The sequence below is a fragment of the Adiantum capillus-veneris genome, chromosome 18, assembly GCF_014529385.1.
Source record: "Adiantum capillus-veneris isolate H3 chromosome 18, ASM1452938v2, whole genome shotgun sequence".
Lineage (NCBI taxonomy): Eukaryota > Viridiplantae > Streptophyta > Polypodiopsida > Polypodiales > Pteridaceae > Adiantum > Adiantum capillus-veneris.
The window spans coordinates 121,928,401-121,949,744 of NC_140948.1; the positions used below are offsets into that span (position 1 = coordinate 121,928,401).

Here is a 21,344-nt window from a genome sequence, read left to right on the forward strand (position 1 = left end):
AATGTGCCGAAACCCATTCCCTGTGAGTGCATGGATATATATGGGAGTTAGTTTACCATCCCAAACCACGTCGATCAAGCAGCACTAAAGGATCAGGATGGGTGGTTGTGTCCTTGAGTTGTCACACAAGGTGGCACAAAATAGTTGCTACCTTGATGAGTGTCGAGAGACTTGTGCTAGGCTACAACTAGAAATCACTCTTGGAATAGACACATAACAAGCCAGGTTGCTTTTCCAACCCCTTGCGCAAAAGAAGAAGCGCAATTACCTAGTCAAGCTTGAGGCAGAGATCGTTTTCTTGAATGGAGGCTGTCACAAACTGGTGGCACGGCTGCCCTGTACACACACACCCTCCCCACGTGGACAGCCCCTGGAAATGACCCGCTGAAATGCTGACGTGGCATGGCTGTACGGCAGCCCCAGAAAACGCGGAATTCCAGCCAGCCCCTGGAAATGACCCGCTGAAATGCTGATGTGGCATGGCTGTACGGCAGCCCCGGAAAACGCGGAATTCCAGCCAGTTGTACGGACGCGCAGAGAGAGAGAGAGAGAGAGAGAGAGAGAGAGAGAGAGAGAGAGAGAGAGAGATGAATGAAATGTTATATTAACGTCTTCAAAAGGCCAAAGTGACCTATGAGACCATCAGATACAAAGTGGTGAATCTAATACAATGTTTGAAGTACAAGTAGTACAAGTGCAAAAAGTGCTGAATGTAAAGATGAAAACTGAAAATGAAGTGTGAAATGTGAAATGTGAAATGTGAAAATGTAGAATAGGCCCTCAATGACAATCTGGGTGTTGTGCTGGAATGCCTCTGATCCTCTGCTGGAGTCTCTGTCGATGGAGTGTGCTCTTGTGTCTCGGTCGTGGTCGTCTCGATCTCCCGAGCTCAGTCGCCCTGTCAATGAGGGTGCCTCTGGTATGAATGCGGGTACAACCCTGTGCTGGTGGTTGGTCTCTTGGCTCCCTCGATCCAAAGAAGTCTGTGATCTGTCTCTGTGACTGTCGTACTCCATGTCTCCTCAGCAGACTATCTCTATGTCGGTGTAGCTCAAGTAGATATAAGCCAAGGCATCTCTGATCCTGATACCTCATGACTCTATCTAGGGGTCCAAAACCCTCTCTTAATAAGCAATGGAAGCACCCTCGTATCTCATAATACACAGTGCAGTAGCATATGTAGTGTAGCTCTGTCTCTGGCTCTCTATCGCATAGTTGGCATATCCTAGACTCTTGGTGGTATCCCTCTGAATCTACCCGTCTCAATCTCCAGCTAGTGTGAGGATGTGCGAATCTTACCAATAGCACATCGCATACCATGAGACAAATGAGTGTCCATGTAGCTCGGACGAGTCACAAACCCATCTCCCGAAAGTTGGAGAAGATGCTCTTTGTAGAAAGCCATCTTCGTGCCCAACTCCTGCATCGGCTCTACCCATGTCCTCCTGGTGTCCAACTGTATAAGATCCTGACGAATGAGTCTAGTGATCTCCATCCGAGTGATTGGCAGGGAGGGTGCATCCAAGGAATACTGAAAAGGAGGCAATCTATCCATGCTGAGACCATGCCTCTCAAACCATGAGGTCATCTGCGCATACCAACATGATGCGTCTCCCTACATCGCTAACTGTCTAGAGGACTCAAGAGCCAGTCTAGTATATCTGCCTCTATGTGTATCCCATAGATTGTGCATAAAGGACATTGATCTGGTAAGAGCCTCAATCTCTATAGGAGGGGCGGCTACCTCCGCTCGAATAATCGCATGTGGTACGGAGGCCTTGGCTCTAATCATCCGGGATATCATAAATACCAAGGGTCTCTCCATGTTCCTCCAACTGTCATGATTCACAAATGGTCCCCAAACCTGGAACCCATAAAGCATAGTTGAAGCAACGAAAGTATCAAAGAGCCATAGCTTTGTTCGTGGTTCTTGAAACTGAACCTGCGAACACATCCTCTCTAGCCCTCCCAATGCCGCATAGGCTCTGGACAGTCTAGTCTCTGCTGCTCTCCTCAGAGTAAACCTCGGTCCCGTGAATACCACCCCCAGATATGTATATTCATCTGTGTACTCCACAGTGTCCTGACCATATACGAGTGTAGGTGCTGATCTCTTGACCCACTGTGGTGTGGTGTCAAACACCATAACCTTGGTTTTACCAAGGTTCACAGACAGTCCACTATCCTCTGCAAAGCTGTGCAATGCATCCAACTGTCTTTGCATGCCCTCTGGCGACTCTGATATCAACACAATATCATCAGCATATAATAATAAACGGATCCATGTCCCTGCTAGCTGAGCGCCTCTGTCACCCTCTCTGTCAATGCAGTCAGAGACCTCATCTACATACATACCAAAAAGTGTAGGGGACAAAGGACACCCCTGTTTCACTCCAATAGTGGAATGAACAATGTCAGAAATTTCCTCAAGAGTGCGGACCCGGCCAGTCACTGAGCTGTATAAAGCCATGATCCCCCATATGATCTCTGTGGGTACTCCCAACTTGAGTAGCCTATGCATCAATCTGGCCCTCGGCACTGTGTCAAATGCTTTGCGGAAGTCCACAAAGCAACAATACATCCGTCTCCCATGTGCCCAACCCTCTACAATAATGGCTCTAATTGTAAGAATATGGTCCAAAGTGGAGAAACCCCTCCTGAATCCAGCCTGTCCTGCTGCTCGTATGCCCTCATTTTCTGCCCATTTACTCAGTTGCTGTTCAAGAATGGATGCATACAACCGTGCCAATGTGTGCCCTATCATAATAGTATGGTAGTTCCCAGGCACCGTGCGGTTCCCTGCCTTGAAGAGAGGTACAATAGTAGATAATCTCCAGGACTCGGGTAGTCCCTCACACATGACACGGTTAAACAACCGCGCAAGAACCTCTGACAATAAATCTCTAGCATGTATCAAGTGCTCTTCCACCAAACCATCATGATCATATGCTCTCCTAGTCCTCATCCTGTCAATGGCGTTCTTCACCATCTCAGTGGTAAAGAAGGTACTAGTGGCTGGACATGGCTCTAGAGGGTCTGGTAATGGTGGTTGCCCAAGTACTGTATATAATGATGCTCCATACTAACCCCAAATCTCGAGAGAAGTAATCACTGGAGGAGGTGAGTGCTCATGGAAGAGACGACAGGCGTCACCTGAATCTCGACTCAAAAAGAGCTGATACAAATCACGTTCCATCTGGGCTAAAAAGGCCCGCTTCTTCCATCGCACGAAACGCCGAAGGGCAATCCGAGGCTGTCTATATGTAATGACTCCAAGTATAAGCTCGCTCTGAATCTGAACTCTCATCTCTCTGCACTCCTCATCATACCAACTATTCTGAGGCATGTTCCCAGAATAGTTGGTTGAGTGTGTGGGTATGCCTCTGCATGCAAGATCTCCGTCAATAGAGTGGTGATCTCCTCCACGGTATACACAGGCTCGGCTGCCCACATCCGTCTGTAAATCTCCTCCACATAAACTGAGTCCGTCTCTGGTATAAAAGTATAACGTGTGTGTGCAACCCTTTGTGGTGTTTGAGAGGCACTATACTAGAAAGAGACTGAAAAAGTCAGGAGAGCATGGTCCACTGCTACTCCAACAGGTCTAGGTCCCACACTGAGATCCTGAATATTAGAGATGAAGCTCGGTGAAGTCATGACATAGTCCACTGGGCCCCATGTCTGTGTGGAAAGCATGTGAATCCCCCAGATGAAGGAAAAATCTCTAGACCATTAAGTATGGCCAAACCATGCGTAGTCGTTATCTCCATGAGATATCTCCGATACTCTGTGTGCTCTCTATCTTGTGAGTATCTGTCAAGCCCCATCTCCAATATATCCATCTCTCTAAGCATCTCCTCCGAGGTAATTTCTTTTGCTTTATTTTAAAAGCTTTTGATTTACCAACCTTTTGGGGCTCTGCTTTTAGCATCCCTTGTAAAACCTTTATAAGAGTCTTTGGGCTCTCACTATTCAGAGCATCTGGACGTAGAGTCTGAGGGTGGGTCCTGGCTACTCAATTGTACTTTGAAGTTGCAGATTAATACAAAAAGAAATACCGAAAGGGGCGCCAGTCTTTGGGGCCAATATCTCTAGGTACGGACCTCCGCCGGGGCAATGTCGAATCGATTGTGAACTATGACCTGCTTTGAATTTTTCTTGTGGTGTCGCGGTAGAATCTCAACTTGGAGTATCCAAGTCTGTTACAGTGGTATCAGAGCACGGCCGATTTCTCTTCTATGGGAAATCTGATCCTTTGTACACGGCACTTATGGCTTCAGACAGAGATCAGTCGACTTCCTCCGCATCAAGAGATGCGGAAAGAGATCACAATGAAGATTCACTTGAGGAGTACGGCCCGCCTCGGCCTACTCAAGCGGAGATTGAAGAGATGGAGTGTCAACGTTTGATTGGCGATGCAACAAAGATGATGCTTAATTTTGCGAAGGACCCGAAATTTGAAAAATATATGAGCCAGACCTCTTTCGATGAGGTGCACTCACAGTGGCGGCAGACCACAAAACCACCCCTCAAACCGGCCATGAAGAAACCTCCTACTCCGAGGATGTACACAAAGCAAGAATTAGAAGAGGTGGTTGATACACGAATTGCTCAGCTTTTTGACGCGCACAACAAAGCTAAAAAGCACGACAAAAAGCAGAAGAAAGGCGCTGACTTCCCGAGTTATTTGGGTCGTCAGTCTACATTTGAATTGGCAAGAAAGCAGAAGCGATTTGTAGGAGAAGAAGCGTGTGAAGCAAAAAGCAAAGCTTCAGAAAGGGCAAGAAAAAGGCAAAGAAGCCTAAATCTCGCCCCGTGGTTGACAATTCTACAGAGGACTGATCATCAGATAGTTCGGACTCTAACGACAGCAGCTTTTACGCAAAGAAGAAGAATTTTTATAGAGCCAACCAGTATGACTTTCTGGAAGATAAAAGCAAGAAAGTTTGAGAGTTTAGGGAAGGTGGACAATCAATAAAATTTGACACGTTTTCTGGTTATAGAGATGCTTCAAAGGCTTTGTCTTTTATACAGCAATTTGACATAGCTTTCTCTGGAGGGCGTTACTCAGAGTACTCCAAGATTCGGAGGACTGCCTCTTACTTTAAGGGGAATGCTCGAACTTGGTGGTCCACGCTTCTATTAAACAAGACAGCGCCAATTAAATGGCTGAAATTCAAAAGGCTTTTTATTTCTTCTTGGCTGATTCGAGAGTATGAACGCGACATACGAACTGCTTGGAACCATCTCTGGATGACCAAGAAGGATATAGCGACGCTTATTGCGAGAGATTCTGGAGCTCTTTTCTACCCGCCTCTTCATTTAAGAAGATCTCGTTCAAAGAGCAGATTGATCAGTTTACCTTGGGTCTTCCTACAGAGATCCGAGATCACTGCTTAGAACAAAAGTCAGCTTCCATTCAGGAGTTGATGAGTCATGCGAAACGGGGTTTTGCCGTTCACTCATGCAGTTTGACCTACCCCACAGATGAACTCATGACGCAAAGGGCCGAACAAACTTCGCAAAATGGAAGTAGAAACAAGAAGAGCAACCTAGAAAAGAAAGAAAAGGATGCACGACCTAAACTAACTCCTCAAGAGAGGGCTCTCTACATCAGGGAGGGGAAGTGCTTTGGATGCGGGGAAACTGGGCATATCTCCGTGAAGTGCCCTAAAAAGGCACAGAAAGAACAGAATGACGAGGACGATGAGAGGCTTGAGAGTTCAAGAGCAGCTGAGGAACGTGGAAGAAAAGGCAAAATGGAAACAGGACTGGTTCCAGATTTCGTAGGTACTGACCCAGCACGATGGACGAGAGCACAGAACTTTGTCGAGCTTGGGGCAAAGTAAAAGACCAAGAAGCCCTGATCTTCTTTGATGGAGGAGCAAAGGCCAACTTCATTTCACTGGAATTGGCGGCGTGGCTCGAAATCGCTCCCGATTGGATGGGACCACTTACAGAGGCAGTTCTAGCGGCACCTGACAGGGATGTAGCCATTACACCTATCATTGGCAAACTTCGGTTGCATTGTCAGGGGTATTTGGGGCATGAGGACTTCTACATAATGCCTTTGGAAGGTTGTGATGTTCTCTTGGGAATTCCCTGGTACCACAAGAACAACGCCGTGGTCGACTATCGGGCGAGGAAAGTGACTTTGACCACAGAAAAGGATAGAACCATTGTACTCGATGTAAAACTTAAGGGCGAGTCTGTCCCTATTGTATCGGCTTCGGCCATTTCAAAATTAATGAAATCCCGTCTGTTTGTTTACTCGATCTTTTTAAAAGAGTTGAATGATGAGGATAGGATAAATATGTCTGAACTTGATCAAGAACGCCAAGATTTTCTCCACTCTCATGCCGATTGCTTCTCAGAGGGCCTGCCAGGCAAGTTACCACCCACTCGTCCTAAAGATCATACCATTGATCTGATACCTAGAAGCACACCACCAAACCGGCCACCTTACCGTGTGAGCCGAGCCCAAAACGAAGAAATTATGAACCAAGTGAAAGACGTCTTGGAAAAGGGTCTTGTCCAGCCTAGTACTTCACCGTACTGCTCTCCAGTGTTGTTGGTTTTGAAGAAAGACAGGTTTTGGAGAATGTGCATCGATTATAGAGCTCTCAACAAAATCACCATCAAGAACAGATTTCCGATTCCTAGAATCGATGATATACTTGACCGACTTTAGGGATCCTCGTGCTTTAGCCAGATCGACTTGGAAAGTGCATATCGTCAGATCCGAATCGCGCCGGCAGATGTCTACAAGACAGCCTTTCGGACGACTTTTGGGTTATTTGAGTTTTTTGTGATGCCTTTTGGCCTAACCAATGCTCCTGCAACATTTAACCGGATGATGGACAAGATTTTTCGACATTATAGTCTATTTGTTGGCACTTTCTTTGACGACATCATTGTTTTCTCCAAGGATGAGGCAGAACATAGAGAACATCTGCTTCAGGTCTTTCACGCATTACGAGATCACAAGTGATTAATGCCAAGAAAAGTGATTTTTTTCTACCAAAGATACACTTTTTGGGACACATTGTGTCAGTAGCAGGAGTGCAGATGGACCCGGCCAAGATAGAGACTATCAGTGATTGGCCTGATTTGAAAAATGTCCATGAAGTTAGAAGCTTCTTGGGATTGTGTTCGTACTACATACGGTTCATTAGAAAGTTTGCAGAGGTTGCTTCCCCTTTGCATATCTTGACACAGAAAGGAGTCCCTTTCTCGTGGGGACCCACAAAGGTGACTGCCTTTCAAACATTGAAAGAGGAATTGACTACGTGACCTGTTTTGACTTTGTCAAACTTGCAGAAGTCATTTGAAGTATATTGTGATGCTTGTGGTCGTAGTCTGGGTGCGGTCTTAATGCAAGAAGGCCATGTCATTGCCTACGAGAGCCGATTGTTCTCAAGGCCGAAATTGACAGCACAGATTTATGATAAAGAGCGTTTGGCGGTTATCCATGCTCTTACTCAGTGGCGACATTACGTACTCGGAGCGGATTTTACTATCTTTACAGACCATCAAAGTTTACACTACTTCTTGTCACACAGGCAGCTATCGGAAAAGCAGATGCGGTGGGCGAACATCTTGTCACAGTTTCACTTTCAGGTTGTCCATGTGCAGGGACAGAAGAATTTGGTCGCAGATGCTTTGTCTCGGAAACCATTGGTTCTGGCTATTTCCACGATATATCATAGGAGCTTCAAGGATATGGTCAAGCAGTATGCCACAGATACAGATTTTGCAAACATTTTCACACGAATACGGGATGCAGAGACAGTAGTGGGGTATTCCATTCGGGATGGCTACTTGATGAGGCAAACCATGTTGTGCACTACACAGCCGTTGAGGGAAAAGGTTATGACCGAATGCCACTGTCCACCTTTTACGGGTCACCGCGACATTGCTACCACCTTGAAAGGGGTAAAGAAATACTTCTCTTGGCCGAGACTCAAGAAGGACCTGGACGAGTTTGTGCGCAGTTGCTTGGTATGCCAGAAGGTCAAGTTTGATAGGCATACAGCACAAGGATTGTTACAGCCTTTGCCCATACCCACCCGCCCCCGGGAAAGTATTGCATGGATTTCATTTTTTATCTCCCGAGGACACACAGGGTCACGATGGTATCTTGACTGTTATTGACAGATTTAGCAAGCAGGCTCATTTCATTCCAGTGAAGAAAACAGTCAAGCCGGATCACTTAGCGAGACTGTTTGTGGCCCAAATCTTTAGATTACATGGCATGCCCGAGATGATTGTCTCCGACAGGGACCCCAGATTCACGAGTTTGTTTTGGAAGGCAATTTGGGAGAACATTGGCACACGGTTGCAGTTCTCGTCATCTTTCCACCCGCAGACAGACGAGCAATCTCAGATTGCCAATTCGGTGGTTTTAGATTTATTAAATTCTTATATCTCGAATTAGAAGACTCAATGGGAAAAGTATCTACCTTTGGTGGAATTTGCCTACAATAACACGATACACTCTTTGACGGGGAAGGGGCCATTTGAGATTATTGAAGGTGTTGCGAAGGTTCCACCATTCCTAAGCACAAAAGATAAGATTTTTGAAGCCGATGAGTACACGTGAGATTTGGACACAGCTTTTGCCAAGGTCCGCGAGGCTTTGCAGAAATCTCAGGAAAGACAGAAAAAGGCAGCGGGGCAGCGGAGCCATCGTCGCGATTTGCAATTGAAGGAGAATGATTGGGTGCTCTTACGTTTTGAGAAGGTACGCCTAAGAAAGAAAAAGGGAAAGGAGAGGCTTTTTCCAAAGCTTAGTATGTGATACTACGGACCTTTCCAGATCTCCAAAAAGATCAATGATGTCTCCTACAGAGTGAAGCTGCCTGACACTTGGAGGATTCACAATGCATTTCATGTGAGTCTCTTGAAACCTTTAAAAGGTGATGTGCCCGAAGATGGGGAGCCTGATGAGCAACCCGAAGTGGAAGAAAACGAGGAGATCCTTGTTCTTGAACAAATATTGGCACATAAGGACAGAAAGAAGAAGGGTAAAGTGAGAAGGCAGTTCTTGGTTAAATTCAAGAACTATCCTGCATTGGATGCGAAGTGGATGGAGGAGGAGGACCTAGCAGATACTCCTCAGATTGTGAAACTTTACCTTGAAGCTTTTGGTTTAGCATAGTCTACTCCAAATGGAACTCTGAATTCAGCTTGGCCAAAGATCTGGTGCAGTGGGTTTGCAAAAGAGGGGAGTTACTCGGCTCCTTTGTCAACACATGCCTCGATTTTTGAATACTAGTCACTGATGTCTCTTTGAGCTTCAGGGATAGTGAGAGCTGACAGTATTCTGCTGTATGACTTTATGAAATGGATTCCGGAAAATATGAAACTGACTTGTTTAAGTGCAGAAACTGATAGACAAAATGACTGCAGCATTTTGGTCTGAATGATCTCGATAATAGGGATTAGTCAATCGGGCATCTACGAGGTCCTGAGTGAATCTAGATGCGATTGCTAATTGCATTGCCGATAAATCATGGCCTGAGATCCGAACGAATGTTGAATGTGATTTGTCATGTGATGTCATGTGATGTCAAGTGATGTCGTGTGATGTGACTGTCAATTGGTACATGTGCTAGATGTGTGTTCCTCGGTACTAAAAATCAGTGTCTGCTAAGACAGTTTATATGGCTTCTGTCTGTTTTGCAGGCATAATCGAGGGCGATTACAATGCTTTTAAGAGGGGAGTATGTCACAAACCAGTGATGCGGCTGCCCTGTACACACACCCTCCTCACGTGGACAGCCCCTGGAAATGACCCGCTGAAATGCTGATGTGGGATGGCTGTACGGTAGCCCCGAAAAACGCGGAATTTCAGCCAACGCCCGCTTTTTGCGGCGGATTTTACGGCAATGCGTTGGCAGATTTGGGGATTGCTTTTTTTGGCTACGCAAGTTAGAGAGAGAGAGAGAGAGAGAGAGAGAGAGAGAGAGAGAGAGAGAAATGAAATGATATATTAACGTCTACAAAAGGCCAAAATGACCTATGGACCAACTGATTACAATGATGAGTCTAGTACCAAGTCTGGGTACAAACAAAGAAAACTACAAACAAAGAACTGAGATAGGAGTGCTACCGACTCCTATGGGTGGCTGGTAGGCTGAGCAATGGTATCATGCCACAAAGGTACAAAGTGGGGATAAGTGTCACCATGATCTAATAAAGCAATGGCATGGAGCCTATCCTGGTCGACACTCAGGGTGTCGTGCTAGAATCCTGTGGATCCTCTTCCGCAATCTCCGCCAGTGCTGCATGGCTCCCCTCCTCAGTCGCGGTCGTCTCGATCTCCCCAACTCTATAGCTCGGTCAATGAGAGTACCGTTGGTGTGTGTATGGGTGGGAACCGAGCTTTGTGATGGGGGTGTCCCCTCTGCCTATGTGGTACTCAGACTGAAGAAATCTGAGATGCGTCTTTGGGACTGTCTCTGTCTTTGCCCTCTCAATAGAGCGTCTCTATGTCTCTGTATCTCAAGTAGAAATAATCTGAGACACCTTTGATCCTGATATCTCATGACTCTATCTAACGAGTCAAAACCATCTCTGAATAAACAATGAAAGCGTCCCCGTATCTCATAGTAGACTGTGCAGTGACATATGTAGTGAAACTCTGTCTCTGGCTCTACATGGCATAACTGACTCTTTTGCTTTATTTTAAAAGCTTTTGATTTACCAAGCTTTTGGGGCTCTGCTTTTAGCATCCCTTGTAAAACCTTTATAAGAGTCTTTGGGCTCTCACTTCTTAGAGCATCTAGACGCAGAGTTTGAAAGTTGGTCCCGGCTACTCAATTGTACTTTGAAGTTGAAGATTAATACAAAAAGAAATACCGAAAGGGGCGCCAGTCTTTGGGGCCAATATCTCTAGGCACGGAACTCCGGCGGCGGGCCAGTGTCGAATCAATTGTGAACTATGAACTGTTTTGAAGTATTTTCTTGTGGTGTCGCGGTAGAATCTCGACTTGGAGTGTCGAAGTCTATTACAGAGGCTCTGACCTCCTACACCAGACAGGCAGCAGAGTATACAACACGTGTACCACATGCTCCCAACTGCGAACTAAACCACTAACCCACATCACTCGCATTAGGTGTTCCAGTAAGGAAGAGTGACAACAATGAGTGCGCACACGCACACACACCATCGCCATCAAATTGATGGCTAGATATGTAGTTACATAGACAACTCACAACAATAAACCAAAATAAGGGTGAATTCGGGAGGGAATCAATGCTGCGACGCTGTTTAAGAAATTCTACAATTCATTATTAACACTGATGGTCTTAATTGTAGATTCAGCCAAAAGAGACAGTGTGAAATGACCAGGCAGAAAAAGTGAGAATGAGCATAATCTTTCCTATAAAAAAACATTTATTGGCTGCAAATAGTAGAAAGTCCAGAATATAGGAGAAGGTCAGGGCTTTCATTGGCAAGTAGATGACAGTACCAGAAAGTCAAAATCTCTTTCTTTGGGCGACTTCTCATCTGTAATTGGTACTCGTTCATAATCCACATGATAACCTTCAGACTGCAAAGCCTCATAAACCTGCAGTACAACGTTTTAACACAGGTCCCTGAAATACACAATATGAAAAACACATGTAGAAGCAATACCTCAAGTGGAGTTAGAACTGAATCTGGAGATACAGGTTCCCACTGGTCCACCATCTGACCATCCGGTAATTCATCATTGACTAGCACCTTATTGGTGAAACTAAAAGACAACAGGAAGAACAGTTAAATGATAAGAACTTGGACAAGCAGCTAAATGCAGATCACAGCTCAAAAGCTAGAGGTTACCGAGAGGCTTCTTGAAGAATATCTTCCTTTAGTCGAGCTTCCATTTGTTCAACTCGTGCACGATTAATGCCCTAGTGTTAAAAAAATCCACCACAGATAACCAGTAACTAAGTTTGTGGCCTAATTTCCAAAGAAGCAGCAACTGAAACCAGTTACTAAGTATGTGGCCTAATTTCCACAAAGAAGCAGCAACTGAAAAACAGTACATTTTCAGTAACACAATTGGCATGTTGAGAATATATACTAATGGTCATTTTACTAAAACAAAATCCCTTTTCTACTTGAAGAGAGTCTCCGTGTACTCTTTCCAAGAGAGAGGGACAGGGCATGGGCATTGTAGACAAAGGAGATGGAAGGTCTCATAATTGTGGTATGTATATGAGCTTAAGGGGCTAGTAAAAGGGGTTACCAGCTCCATACATGCCTGAAGAAGAGAAGGGCTGATGCTGAGAGGTTTATTTTTCCACAGATCTGGAGAACGCTAATTGAACAGCCCAAAAACCTGAAAATTCGCTTCACAATGTGATGGTAAACAACAAGAGTATTCTGACATTCGTTAAGGGCCAAAAAACCTATGGGATAAACTAATGTCAACAGTCTGATACATTCCACTTTGGCCATGTCATGTGCGAAAATCACGATACAGAGAGAAATGAAATGATACATTAACCTCTTCAAAAGGACTAATGACCTATGAGACCAATCGTTACAAAGTGGTGAATCTGATATCATGTCATGGTTACAAAAAAGAGATGCTAAAATGAATCTAGAGGTGCTACTAGTTGGAATTGTGTGGGGTATGTGTGATCACTGATACAATGGGAGCCCAATACAAGAGGGTGGATTAATGGGTCATGAATCTATCCTCATTTGTACTCTGGATGTCGAGATAGTCTGGCTTGAATCCTTTGCTACAGTCTCCGTCGATGCTGTGAAGCTCCTCTCCTCAGTCGCGGCTCCCTAGCTCCAATGATCTATGGTATCCTTCAGCAAAGAACTAGCAAGTGCTACCTTTTTACTCTCTACTAAATCCGTGTTGGACAAGTAGACCTCCATTTTGAATAGCCATTGGTCCAGCACGCGCTTGTCGCGACGACCATTATAATAGTCGGGCAATTTCACATCCAGTTTCTTTTTTTGAGCAGCATATAAAATTTTTTAGAGTAAATGAAGTTCACAATTGTCTACCTCATCAATTGGTTCTCGTTCTTCGTGTTCGTCTACAGAAGCTTCTGAAGGTGGCGGAGAAACAGCATGTCTAGTCCGAGAAGCAATAGGATAACTCCAGGAAGAGGTTTGCGTCTGCATCTGCTCCAGGCGAGTGTCGATTGAGGCGAGGCTAGTGAAAAGTGCGGCCATCTGCTCCTTGATTAGAGCAAGAGCGTCTTCTGATTAACCTTCTCCGTCCTGGGATGTCGGCATGATCACTCCTCGAGGGAAATAACGAGGGGAGGCTGGTGAGGTTTGTGATCCATAGATGTGCAAATTTGATGCCGATTAGTTGCCAAGGAAAGCTCGTCTATATACGAGATGAAGAAAAGAGGCAAGTAGAATTGATTGCCCTTCATGGCCGTGGGAAGCACCGTTCACTGGAAGTGTCCAGAGAGCCAACGTTGGTGAAGAAGAGGCTGAGAGCAGCAGGCTCCTTTTTATTTTTTTGTAATGCAACTTTCTTTTGATGTATTTTCACTTGAGAGTGTGGTTTCATGTGGGGTCAATTTTCGGTTTTTTTTTTTTTTTTTTTTTTTTGGGGGGGGGGGGGGGGGGGGGGGGGTGTCAACTTTCTTTTGATGTATTTTCACTTGAGAGTGTGGTTTCACGTGGGGTCAATTTTCGGTTTTTTTTTTTTTTTTTTTTTTGGGGGGGGGGGGGGGGGGGGGGGGGGGGGGGGGGGGGGGGGGGTGGTGTTCCCCTTGAGTTTGAAATGGGGTGAGTCACTTGGTGTATTAAAACCAGTGCTGATCGACTTAAAAGGCCAGCTAGAGAATTAAGAAGCAACGCAAAAGTTTCAGCATGTGTGAAACTTTCAGCCCTCGTCAAAAAAACTCCTCACGCTACGGAATAGACACCAAGGCTGCCGATTGGACCAAGCGCTTGGGAGAGGTGACGTTTCACAAGAGGGATGACTCCTCATGGGAAGGGGCACAACCCATCACTTGCGAAGGGTTATGTAAAGAAGTATGGGAAGGTGTGCGATCCCTCTTACGAATACTACAGCAACGATGAGCATAGGTACTCGTTCATCTGCTATCTGCAGGTATCCGTCTCTGTTAAATATTAATAGAGAAATAGAGAGTACCTTGTAACAGTAGTTTGTGAATACACCATCTTTCTTCTGCTTCCATACAAGCGGGAGAGGGTTAGAGTGTAGCAGCAAGGGTGAGAGGCTCACAACCTTTGGGTCCCGAGAAAAAAGTTTGCTCCGATACCATGTGAGGATTACTGGTGCTAATCCTATAATTGAGACTAAAACTTCATTCTTAAGATCAAACTAAGACTCAAGAGACAAGAACACTGATGTTTGATTGATTGAACGAATGAAAACTGAGTACAATAGGCTCCTTATATAGGAAACGAATAGTCGCAAATGGAAAGACACCTCTCATGGTGAAGAGGCAGCTGTAACTCCTTTCTGAATAGGACTCCTACTCCTCCTCACCCTCTGCCCCTCTGCTCTGATCTCGTCTCTCCTCGACAAAGCAGTCTCCCACATATCTCCATTCACATGTGGCACAAGCTGTCCCGGTGCTTGGTATGTCTCTGAGTAAGAGGATGTCTCTCCCCATCAAGACGAAGGGACCCACTACAATTCCATGCTGCCATCTTTAGTGTGGTCCCATAGATCTAACACCGTCATGTGGAGCGTCGCTCCAATATCACCACCCTTCCACCTTAGTAAAAAGCAATCCTACCTTCTTCCTTGCCGCTTTAATATCCGGCATTACCTCCTGCATATGAGAAATCAACAATAGCATGAGATCATCTCCAAGAAAGATGCCTGTCTTCTTAAGATTTGGTCTCTTCTTCAAACAATCCTTCGCTTCGATAAGGGGAAACGAAGGACAAGTGCCCTTTCCTTTGAGATTTCCCCATTGCTTCCACTTTTCTTATTGCCCACTCTCCAAGCCCTCGTATGCGTCGCTCATTAACGCCCATCATAGTCATGAGTTCTTTTACCTCTTCATCAACATTATCTTTGTCTTTGAGGCCACAAATCCTCACGTGTAAGGCACGCACACCCCTCCTTTGCCTTGTTGAATAAAGCAATCTCCCAACCTTGGGGCGTCACACAATCCTCAAGTGTGTTTATCGTGCCTTCCAAGACCGACACGCATTCTTCAAGTATCTTTATTGTGCATAGGAGGTTGTGATTAATCTTGTTAATGGTCTTGCACATTTCTTCTTTGCATTTTTGAATGGCATCTTCCAAAGGGTCATCCTTGCCATTTTGCTTCCTCATGTTTGAGAACCGCAATAGGAAGGGAGAGGGAGACAATAGGTAGCAGCACTCCTAATAAAGAGTATATTGTTGGTGGTGTGTAGCGATACCGAAGACAAGACTCAAGCAGGGAATGCTCTGAGGAACAGCTCTTGCACAATTTAGTGACCACCAGAAGTCCCAATGACCGCAGCTCCTGCAAGCGTGAACCTCTGTGGCATGGCGAAAACCCTAACAGCGTTCAAGCGTTACTCTCTAAGAAGGTGGAGTATCTCTCTGATGGCAGTGTAGACCCTACAGCTGCATACGTAGTGTTCCTCATCCTTCACCTCCCCCCGCTACTCATCATCCACTTCCTCTTTGCATATCCTCTACCAGCCTCTATCTCAAGGTGATGTTACAAAACCCTGAGCTGGTCAATCACCACCCTGGAACCATGTGGTAAGAAACCCTCCATGTATATGGGTCTCTCCATGAATCCATTCGTTAACATGCTCATGAAGTGTATTGCTTGCCCATCTGACAAGCACTGCGAACGCCCGACTAAGAGCGAATACAGAGGGACCCTTTAGCTTCATTCTATAGTTGTCCAAAAATGAAGTGGCGACTATCCATGAGACTTGAAGAAGCTGAAACACCCCCTCGTGAAAGTCATACGTGCCATAGCACCGCTCTCCACAATCCAAGCTCCTAAGTGAGACACACCGTACAGAAACTTCCAATGCCCATAAATATGGGTAAAATTGGGAAACCCCACCTTCTGGCCCGAAATATGTCACAAACTGTTGACATGTCAAAGCCCTGAAGAATGGAGCCAACTTACAAATGCCGGCCGAGGGGCCTAAAACCCTAAGAAGAACAAGTAACAGAAGAAGTCCTCCCAACTTATGGGGACCCCGTTCGATGGGGCCCCAAGTGACATGAAGGAAATAAAGCAGGACTCACACACACACACAAGAACTTGCAAAGCAGGCTGATGACGTGGCAGATTTTCAAAAATCACACTGGCTAATGATGTGGCAGAACTCTACGGATTTCCGCTTTCCACGCTGGCAGTGCTGATGTGGCAGGACTGTACGGATTTCCGTAAATTGCGCTGACAGCTTTTTGGCTTTGCTTTTGGACCAGATGCTTTTAAGTTTGAAGGCTTTTCACTGTAATTGCTTTTTAGGCCAAGGGCCTTTAAATATGAGGTAAGGGCTCATTCTTTGGCATGCTTCCTGGAGAAGGTGCAGAGTCTGGAGTACCGGCTTGTACTGTGTTGATGCAATATAAAGAAATACTGAAAGGGGCGCCAAGGTTTGGGGCCAATACTCTTTGGGGTGGAATTCCGCCACTCCGTGTCGCGTGTCGTCTCTCTCTCTCTCTCTCTCTCAGTTCAATTGTTAATGAAGTGCTAAAAGTGTGTTCAGTCTGTTCTTTTCTATTGGCACGTGGAGCCCGTCTTGTGACAAAATGACCGGACAAAACTTCCTAAAAGATTCCATCCATGCAATTTACGAGCAATGGAGTGGGTGGGCAGCCCAAGAAAACCACGAGCTATACAAGAATGCCAAACACCATGAAACAACAAGGGATAAAACTCAAACAATTTGAAGTTTTGATATTCACAAAACTTATCAAAACTTTGGCTCTCTTAAAACCGATTGATGGCAGATGCCATGGTTTTCTTGATTAGTGTGGTTATCTATATGGATGTAGCCAACATGCAATAGGTAGAGTCATTTGGTGCATTTAGTGCATAAGATACATGTACCAAACCTAACAATCTGGTTAGGTACGGGTGTGTCAGCACCTGATCATTCCTGATGGCTAATCCCTACTAGAACATTTCTATGTGCACCTAGCTCTTGCACAGCCCTTGCTGCTAAGCAGTGCCCCTGCTTGCAATAAGCAAGCAGCCTTTCTGCTCATAACTAAGCAAGACCGCTGTTTGCAGATAATCAGGCAAAGGGTGTGCGCAAGGGTAACATCCCTGGTCCTACCTGAAGAGCCAGCCAATCCATGAGTCCACTCAAGTGGAGCACAAAATGGAATTATTTCAAGTGCTGCAACGGCCTACTTGCCAATACTAAAGTAGTTTTTGCCACTCCATTGTAGGTGGGCTGCGACGAGTGACCCTAGCATGCGCAAGAAAACTCACCTGAGAAAACAGATCTAGCAGGCACTTAACCTTTGTCGAAAAATCAGTAACCCTCCACAAAAACCCACAACCTAGAAGATGGGGCTTAAATGTACCTGAAGCGCTCAAACACATGAAAGGTTTGGAAGATGGGTGATGAACACAAGACCAAAACTAGCCATCGATGATAGGCAAATGTCCAAGATCAAAAGGCAAAAGGGTCACTCCAAGAATAGCATCCAACAGACTATAAATACTTTCATAGGAAGCTACACAATGACTGAAGATTTAAAAACAAATTGAGCGTTTAGAGTAGGAAAAGTAGAATAAATGATTATACTAAAGGGACTTCTAGATGAGTTAAATGGTGAAAAGGAGAACACAAAATGAAATGAATATTACTGATTCAAGGGGAACAATTTGCTAAACACCAATGATAGGGTGACATAATTGAGGCAGATTGTTAACCAAACATAGACCTAAATACCTCAATACAAGACAAAAGAAATAGCAGGCAGAGAAATCAGAAAACTTTAATAGGTCTTTACTATGAAAACTTGAACTTCTGTTATATGCCCGAAGAAAAATTTTGCCTCCACACTGTTTTAAAAAAAGGTAGAGTACCTTGAAATTTTTTGAAACTTACGATTGGCATGAAAGAGCATGTTTATTGCAAGGAATAGGTGACCCTGTGTGTTTGCAAGAAGTCATTTGCTCACATAGCAAGTACGAAGCAAGGTTTCCATGTGTGTCTCGAGTGTAAGAGAGTGTCTGTATTATGGGGAATGTATGAGAGAAATATGTAGAACTTTACACCCCTAAAACATTAACGGGACCTAACCATTAAACAATAGGCTGTTCTAACCTCAATAACCAACCTAGAAGGTTAAAGCTGCTACAAATCAGTTTGTCCTGAACCAATTAAACAGTGGATAAAAAAGTCGGACTGCTTCAGCCCAGCATTTTAATGTCATATATACATGCAACCATAACCCTTTCCATACAAGATGCCAGATCTTCATCAGATGTTGAAACGCTTTCAATCACTAGTAACCTCTCGTTCCTCGCACAAGGAAAAACCTTTCATATTTTGAAAATAACTCGTAAACCACAGAACGCTTGTTCAAAACACAAGATGTGCTGAGTAAGCAATTGCCATGCAAGCACCATGCAATTTGAAGGACATGCATTGAACATCCCAACTTTTGAAAGACGTATTTGTCATGTAATCCTTAAGAAACATGAGACATGCCAATCTCAAAAATCATAATCCTCTGAAAGGTAGATACTCACTGTATACTCAAGATTAGTAAAGGGCCGCTCAACTTCGCGAAGAACATACGGCCTTCCATTTATATACACAACCTGAAGAAAGAATATAAAACAAGAAAGTGGTCAATACCACTTCTATCCTTCTACAAAAGGAATTTCAATATCTCTAGATGAAAATCTTACAGGCTCTTCTCGAAGATTGTGCCAAAGAACCCATTGACTGGACCCATGCTTGCTTGCTCCAACCAACTCAAGAACACTTCTAATACCGTCGACCGTTGGGATGGCAACGCCATAAACAGGCAAAGAGCCAACCTGGAATAACATGGCGCTACTATGAAGGTCGACCATTTAAAGCATATATAAACAGATCCTCTATAAACAACCACTTTTTCTTTCATTACATAACAATCCTCGACAATCTGATTTTGTCTGAGTCAAAACTTGTAACACAAATCTGGAAAAACCTCAGTTAATCTTCCCTAACAATTTGAACTTTTTCCTATGTTTACCCTGCCTGCATCAAACTTGTACTACAAAATCTGAATATCTAGCACCAGAAACAAATACCCCAATAAATGGTTCTTAACTACAATCTGTAGTTACATTAAAAGAACAAAAGAAGGCTCCAAAGAAAAACAATTATATGTATACCTAGATGAAATCAGGATAAGCCCAAATCCACCTTTCAAGGAAAGTGTAAGGTATAAGGTCCTAAAGACTCCTACTACTCTACTCGATAGAGAGAAGGCCGTTGTGGAGATGGCAACCCTTAACATAAAGGGGCAATGGACGAAGTATGGCGTGACCCTCATTGCAGATGGATGGAGTGACACTATGAGGAGATCCACTCATGGCATTGTTGCCTATTCGAAAGGGGACTTGAAAATAAAGATCAAGGATTTTAAAGTTGTTCCAACTTATGGGCTCCTATCCGTCGGCAGGGCCTAGAGGAACACTAGAAGATTTTTTTTTAAAAAGCAAGAACCCCCAAATAGCGTGGAGATGCTGACATGACAGTGTTGTACATACATCTTGCAAATCGCGCTGGCTGCTCACGGGGCACCTGTACGGATTTCCACAATTTGCACTGGTTGCCGTAGCGCTAGCTTTTGAAACCCAGATGCTTTCAGACTTGAAGCTTTTCATGTGAACTTCTTTTAAAAGGGTCAGGGCCTCAGTCTCAAGGAGATGCGCTTGAGAGCACTGCTGAGACGAGGACCCTCGGACATTGTACTTTGTAAAGCATTACTAAGAAATATAAGCTTTTCATGTAAACTTCTTTTAAAAGGGCCAGGGCCTCAGTCTCAAGGAGATGCGCTTGAGAGCACTGCTGAGACGAGGACCCTCGGACATTGTACTTTGTGAAACGTTACTAATAAAGAAATATTGAACGGGGCGCTAGTCTTTGGGGCAAATCTCTCTAGGCGCAGAACTGCGCCGTGTCGTGTCATCCCTCTCTCAGTTTTATTCAGTTCTTTCAGTTTGCTCTCGTGTGTTGTGGTAGATTCTCGACTTGGAGTGTCCAAGTCTGTTACAAGTACCCTAAAATCTCAACGAGACATTGGTGACTTTATTGAACCTAGGCAATCTGTGACAAAGGAGTGGAGTGGCTCCCCTCTTGTGGAATCCGCACCGCACCAAATTCAAACTGTTTATTCATCGGTAACTCTTAGCATATACAAAGGAGTGGAGTGGCTCCCTGTCACAAAGTGATGACGTGGCGGACAGCAGAAACCCTAATTTCTGCCAGAAACCCTAAAATTCCTGCAAACCCTAAAAACTGCCAGAAACCCTAATTCACAGCAAACCCTAATTTCTGGAAACCCTAACTGCTGACTGAAACCCTAATTTCTGGCGCCAGTGCCACGTGGCAGGGGTGTACGGATTTTCCGGAAATTGCGCCGCAATTTGCGCTGGCAGCTTTTGGGCGTTGCTTTTTGCATAAAAGAGAGAGAACTTGCTTTTTTTTTAATTAAAAAAAAAAGAGACTCTCTCTAAGAGAGAGAATTGATGCTTTTGATTTTTAAAGCTTTTGGGGCTCTGCTTTTGGGCATCCCTTGTAACCTTTAAATTTGTGGTGAGGGCCTCACTTCTCAGAGCATCTGGACGCAGAGTCTGAGAGTGAAACCCTAACCGCTCTCTTGTACTTTGATGATTGATTAATACAAAAAGAAATACCGAAAGGGGCGCCAGTCTTTGGGGCCAATATCTCTAGGCACGGAACTCCGCCGGGCCAGTGTAAATCTATTGTGATCTGTGAATTGTTTTGAAGTGGTTATTTGGTGCTGTCGCGGTTGATTCTTGACTTGGAGTGTCCAAGTCTGTTACAGTGGTATCATAGCACGGCCGATTTCTCTTCTACGGGAAATCCTATCCCCGAATTTTTTTTCCGCGGCACCTATGGCTTCAGGCAATGATCAGTCGACTCCCTCTGCATCTGGAGATGCGGGCTGGGATCACAACGAAGATTCAGACAGAGAGTATGGCCCGCCTCGGCCTACTCAGGCGGAGCAAAGAGAGATGGAGCGTCGTCAATTGATTGGCGATGCAACAAAGATGATGCTCAATTTTGCCAAGGACCCGAAGATGGAAAAATATATGAACCAGACCGCTTTGGAAGAGGTACAGAGGGAGTGGCAGAGAACCACAACACCACTCCCGAAACCCGCTCTCAAGAA

General features: G+C 44.8%; 1 protein-coding gene across 4 annotated transcripts in view; it reads right to left on the minus strand.

Moving 5' to 3' along the window:
* LOC147436323 (metal ion-binding protein) overlaps positions 1-21,344 on the minus strand; it is a 126,177-nt gene that overhangs the window by 69,046 nt on the left and 35,787 nt on the right. For all 4 annotated transcript variants that reach the window (XM_086489249.1, XM_086489248.1, XM_086489247.1 and 1 more), the window contains 5 exons: positions 18,847-18,978; positions 18,685-18,756; positions 11,831-11,901; positions 11,645-11,744; positions 11,478-11,576 (listed from right to left, as the gene is read on the minus strand). In XM_086489249.1, coding sequence (XP_086345375.1) covers positions 11,478-11,576; positions 11,645-11,744; positions 11,831-11,901; positions 18,685-18,756; positions 18,847-18,978 — 474 coding nt within the window. The remainder of the gene's footprint in view (positions 1-11,477; positions 11,577-11,644; positions 11,745-11,830; positions 11,902-18,684; positions 18,757-18,846; positions 18,979-21,344) is intronic.